The 6000-nt window shown below is 38.4% G+C and overlaps 1 protein-coding gene across 2 annotated transcripts in view; it reads left to right on the forward strand.

Moving 5' to 3' along the window:
* The window catches only part of BANK1 (B cell scaffold protein with ankyrin repeats 1), an 828100-nt gene extending 822425 nt beyond the window's left edge, over positions 1-5675 (forward strand). The window contains exons 19-20 of one of the 2 annotated variants that reach the window (XM_077277945.1): positions 1957-2030; positions 5295-5675. In XM_077277945.1, the coding sequence (XP_077134060.1) occupies positions 1957-2028 (72 nt within the window). In that variant the 3' untranslated portion in view covers positions 2029-2030; positions 5295-5675. The remainder of the gene's footprint in view (positions 1-1956; positions 2031-5294) is intronic. The other variant, XM_077277934.1, reaches the window with a different exon arrangement.
* The last annotated feature ends 325 nt before the right edge of the window (positions 5676-6000 follow it).

Consider the following 6000-nt stretch of genomic DNA (forward strand, 5'->3'; position numbering starts at 1 on the left):
AGTCAGTGAGAGCAGGAAGCAGACGGCAAGGGACCTGACGGACATCAGAAGGCGAGTATGTACTGTTTTTTTTTTTTACATTTACGCTGGTAACCAGGGTAAACATCGGGTTACTAAGCGCGGCCCTGCGCTTAGTAACCCGATGTTTACCCTGGTTACCAGTGAAGACATCGCTGGATCGGTGTCACACACACCGATTCAGCGATGTCAGCGGGGCCTCAACGACCAAAAAAAGGTCCAGGCCATTCCGACACGACCAGCGATCTCGCAGCAGGGGCCTGATCGCTGGTACGTGTCACACATAGCGAGATCGCTATGGAGGTCGCTGTTGCGTCACAAAACTTGTGACTCAGCAGCGATCTCGCTAGCGATCTCGCTATGTGAGACGGGGCCTTTAGAGAGATAGAGTATTTAAGAAAGACAGATGGTAATAGGTTCATGAGTCTAAACAATTGTCTCTAAAAATTCTGAAACACTACACTATTTACTGTGCAAGCAACAAATGCAAATTACAGCAAAGAAGCCATATACTGTATCAACATTTTCCAGAAACGCTGCTGTCTTCTCTGGGCCAAAGCTCATCTACGTATAATGGACTGAGGAAGAATAGAAAACTGTCCTGTGGTCAGATGACTCAAAATGAGAAATTCTTTATGAAAACCATGCATGCCGTGTCCTGCAGACATAATAGTAGAAAGACAATCCAGCTTGTTATCAGCTCACAGTTCCTAAGCCTACATCTGTGGTAGTATGGGATTGCATTAGTGCCTATGCTTTGGGCAGCTTGCACATCTAGAATTCCACTATCAATGCTGAACTGAACATTATATAGATTTTTTACAGCAAGATAAAATCCCATCCAGACAACATCTATTTCAAGGAAGGCTTTGCATATTACTCCAAGACACTACTAAACCACATAATGTACCCATCATAACAGCTTGGATTTGCATAAGAAGAGGTTGGGCGATGAGCTGTCCACCTGCAGTCCAGACCCTTCACCAACAGAAAACATTTGGCTCATTGCGAAGCGAAAAATCCAACAAAGAAGATGCAAGACTCTTGAACAGCTAGAATCCTACATCAGACAACAATTGGACAACATTCCTATCCCAAAACTACCCAGACATTTACAGACTGTTGTAAAAAGAAAAGAAGAGCGGATGTTACACTATGGTAGACATGGCTCCATCATAACTTTTTGAGATCTGTTACTGCCACCAATTTCTAAATCAGTTAATTTGATTCAAATGAAATTGAAAAATGTCTAACGTTAACCTTCTGATTTGTGTTCTAAGTTCTGTTGTGAAGGAAATACGGCTATGACAGATTTCCAAATCATTGCAGTCTTGTTTTCTTTTACATTTTACACAGTGTCTAACTTTTCTGAAATTTGAGTTCCATATATATGGTTAATAATATACATTAATGAAAGAGTTACATTTTTAGATTCTTACCCAAATGAATTTTAGAACATGATGTTCCAAGTCTCAAACATCTTTTCTATATTTTTGTAGCAGAATATAAGAAACTCTTTATATAAAAGCATAACATTTATAATATTTACAGAACTTAATAACTATAAGATTCTAGGATGATAAATCATAACATAAAAATCATGATTTGGAGCCTAAAGCAAAGAAACAAATTCATAAATAATGAAGAATACAGAAGCTGTGGATCATAAGTTGGTGTGCTAGGAGGCTTTTATGACATACTGTGCATTTTTAAAACAAAGATTTTTGTGTGGGCGAGGGTGTCTCAACATTGTGTTCAAAACTTTGTCTGGGAATTAATCATTAAATTTTATTTTCTGCATATAATATTTAAGACTGTTACTAAATTAATATGCAGTGTTGCTAGAAATGATATTTGGGTTTTTTTTCGCTTACATTCTAGCTAATTTTATTTTCAATGTTTAAAATCACGTAACATATTTCACTTTTGTTGTTTTAGCATTTATCTACTTCTTATTATCCATTAAAAAAAGACAATGAAATAGCTGGAAAATCACCGCATACTAAGTAATGGTGAGTAGAAATGAAGTTGTCATTACTTAAAGATTTTGGCAACTGCTTTTTTTTATTGATAGCCTATTATTAGGATAGGCCATCAATATCTGATTTTTGGGAGTGACACACCTGGCATTTTCGCAGATGAGCTGTTAGTGGTACCGGCACCAGCCGCAAGTTCTCAGATACTGCCGAACAAAGCAGTTCTGCCAAAACTACAGGGGCTGTGGTCAGGACTGCAGGTCCACATTCATTTGAATTGGGAGCGGATGTGCAGTACCTGGTTATGGCCACTAAAGAAATGACACAGCTGTTGGGTCCCAGCAGCAACCAAGAACTTCCGGCACCCCCACCGGTACTGATAAAAGCTGATCAGAGAAGGTACTGAGTGTCATACCCATACAAATCAGATGCTTATAACCTATTCTGAGGATAGGCCATCAATAAAAAGTGGCCAAGCAATTAAAATAATGCCATAATGGAACATTGTATAGAAATAAAATTTTAAACAAGCCACTGTTTAAATCATCAGTTTAACCAGTAGTGATACAATAAATTTGTCTGGCGACTGTTTACCGCTCTGTACCAGTATAGAACTGCCCAGAACCGCCAGTTCTGAGCAATTCTATAGTACTGAGCAGCTGCTACTAGAATCAGAGATGTAATCATGCTGACTATTCCTGATTGATGTTCTGATTAGCACAGGACATCTGATCAGAAGATTAAAAAAATTGTCGCTCTTGGAAAACAAAATAAGGAAAAATTAAAAATAGCCTTGACAGGAAAGGGTTAAACAGTTATTCCCAATATGATATCTCCTGCCATGTTTATATATTGATAAGCACTGCTGATAGAGGAGTTGTTCATTAAAATACAGTGACGAGCAGAAGGAGTAACAATGTTTTGAACTTTTTGACTTTCAGGCTCTATATCTCACCATCTACTACTGCTTTGATCGTGAGACAACCATCGTTTTATAGACAATCATCTTGGTTATCTCATACACAAATTTGACTTGCAGCTATTTAGCATATGATTAGTTATGCAGATTCTTGTCATGTCACTGCATTGTTACTGCTTTGCTTATAGTGGTGGAAAAATATTTTTCTTCCTGAGCACTACAAAATACAACCTGTTCTCACATTCCTTAATAGCTCAGTGTGTTATTAGATTGATTCCCCAGTGTAAGGTCATTGGTACGAATTGAGGAGCAGCCATGAAGATGATTTGCCAAGAAAAAAGAAACAGCATCATCCAGCTCATCGATGGTGGTCTCTTTGTCAAGAAAATAGCCAAAATGCATCGTGTGAGTGCCATGACAGTTGGAAGAATATGAAATTAAGTCCATCCATCCATTCAGAAGCCATACGCTGGACATCCAGGCAAAATAGTGGAGTCAATAAGTCAGCTCACCCCAATGTCCGTCAGTCCTTGCATGACAAACACGGCAGTGGAGGTGGCTCATATGCTTCATAACAGTGAAATCACAGGAGTCGATTCAAGCACATTGCACAAGTTTGGAATGGTGGCCTGAAAAAAGGAGATGAAGCCTCAACTTCAATATTGTCATAAGAAGCGTCAGTTCGAGTTCGTAAACAAGTACTAAAAGTGGACATTTAATGATTTGAAATGAGTGATTTGGAGAGATGACATGAAAGTCAATAGACTAGGTTTTAATAAGTGCAATTGGGTTTTAAAAAAACAAGAGAAAAAGAGGCTAGTGAATTGAGAAATTGAAGGAAATGTCAAGTTTGGTGGAGGAACCTGATGATATGGGGTTGTTTAGCAGCCAAAGGCATAGGATACTTGACCAGGATCGAAGGTGGTGAGCTATCTGTGAGTATTCTACAAGTTACTTTGTGCACTAAAGTACTATGGGCATGAAAATGGCGACATAGTGTTCCAACAAGACAACAACAAGAAGGATACATCGAGATTGGTGTAGAAATGGTTCAATGACAATGAAGTAGAGGTGCTGGAATGGCCCCACAGTCCCCAGACCTCAACCCAGTCACACATTTGTGGGTAGAGTTGAAGAAAATATGTATACCTACCCAAGTGAGTTAACAAGTATGCACCAACTTTGGGAACATGTAGAAGAGACCTGAGATCAAATTTCGGTTGACACATGTTTGAATCTGATTGACAGCATACCCAGAATGATTCAGGCAGTGTTGAAGGCCAAAGGTGCATTTACAAAATACTAACAAAATAATACAAATTAAAATTGAGATCTTTAGGAGCAAAACAGTAAAATACAGTGACATGACAAAAATCTTCAAAACTAATCATATGCTAAATAGTTGCAAGTCAAAGTTAAGTATGAGATATCCAAGATGACTGTCTATAAAATAATGTCTTAAGTTCAAAGCAGAAGTGGATAATGAGATATGGAGCATGGAAGTCAAAAGTTCAAAACATTGTTACCCTTTTGTTCTTCACTTTAAATAATAAAATACAATTTTCAAGAGGCATTTAATGATTTAAAATTTATAAATAAAAAATACTCACCTGGCTGGGTTTATTTATTTTAGTACTGGAGTGGTGCTACTCTAAGTTCCTTGACTCTAGTATTTTACTTACCAGCTGCAATCTTCAACTCTTCCCAACGTCGCTCTGGTCCTGCACCGTTACCTTGTGATCACAACTTCTGATTGACCGGAAGTCTGAAGTAACCATCACAAGCTCACAATGTAAATCTAAACCTCGTTCTGGCTCTCATAGGCTTACATTGAATTGGGACTGGAGCGATCCCACAGGAGTGGCACTAATAAAATATGAAGATGATGCTGTGAGTATAATACTAGGTACAGGGAGCTTAGATGTGTGACAACACTCCATTGCTGCAATAAAAAAATAAAAGCACTGACATACATTGTAGCTCCTATGTCTCAATACAAAACTTGTAGCAGGACCCTACACCAACCATGTTACATTTATAATACTGCTACCTTCTTTTCACCCTTGATGCAGCTCCTACCTGTGCGCCACTTATAGCTACCGAACCAGATTACAAACTACTGTAAATTAAGATATTAAACTAATCTATCATCCTAAAGTGAGAAGGTAACCATACGGAATTTGATCGTCCTTAAAGCAAAGTTGCTTTATTTGAGTTTTTTCTATTCTTAGAAGAAATGTCCACAGTCTAATTTTTATTTTGACATTTGCTATCTTATCAATTTTGTAATAATTTATAAAACTGCTCTTTAAAGCAGTTATGGACTGTTCTCACCGTCAGCCATGTACTTATGTAATTAAAAAATCCCTTTTAATTTTTAGGTTTCGGCTAACATGGTACTATGAAGAATCAAGAATCTGAGTATTTAGATGAAACAGCTCAATGGATAAAAATGGAAATATTTTTCAAGTACTCATACTGACATTGACGGAGGATACTGATCTTTTTTTTAAAAGCCTATTGTATTAATGAAACTTTATGCCAATTTCTATTATACTTTTAATTTAGTTCATCCCCATTTTAAAACACGACTATTTACTTTTACAGTGATTAATGTATTTCTACATAAATGTTAAAAGACTTTGTGTCTTTTATTGCATTTAAGACCATTTTAAAGGCTTTGCTTGGTAGTAAGAATGTGAAAGACATACCGTATATACTCGAGTATATGCCGAGATTTTCAGCCCACTTTTTTGGGCTGAAAGTAACCCTCTCTGCTTATACTCGAGTCATACCCAGGGGTCGGCAGGGGAGGGGGAGCGGAGCTGTGTAGTAATACTCACCTGCTCCTGGCGCGGTCCCCGCACGTCCCTGGTTCCCCGGTGCCAGCAGCTTCTTCCTGTAGTGAGCGGTCACATGGTGCCGCTCATTACAGTAATGAATATGGACCCGACTCCACTCCCATAGGGGTGGAGCCGCATATTCATTACTGTAATGAGCGGTACCATATGACTGCTCACTACAGGAAGAAGCTGCCAGTGCCGGAGAACAGATGTGCAGGGACCGTGCCAGGAGCAGGTGAGTATA

This window comes from Ranitomeya variabilis, chromosome 1 (assembly GCF_051348905.1).
Source record: "Ranitomeya variabilis isolate aRanVar5 chromosome 1, aRanVar5.hap1, whole genome shotgun sequence".
Classification (NCBI taxonomy): Eukaryota; Metazoa; Chordata; class Amphibia; order Anura; family Dendrobatidae; genus Ranitomeya; species Ranitomeya variabilis.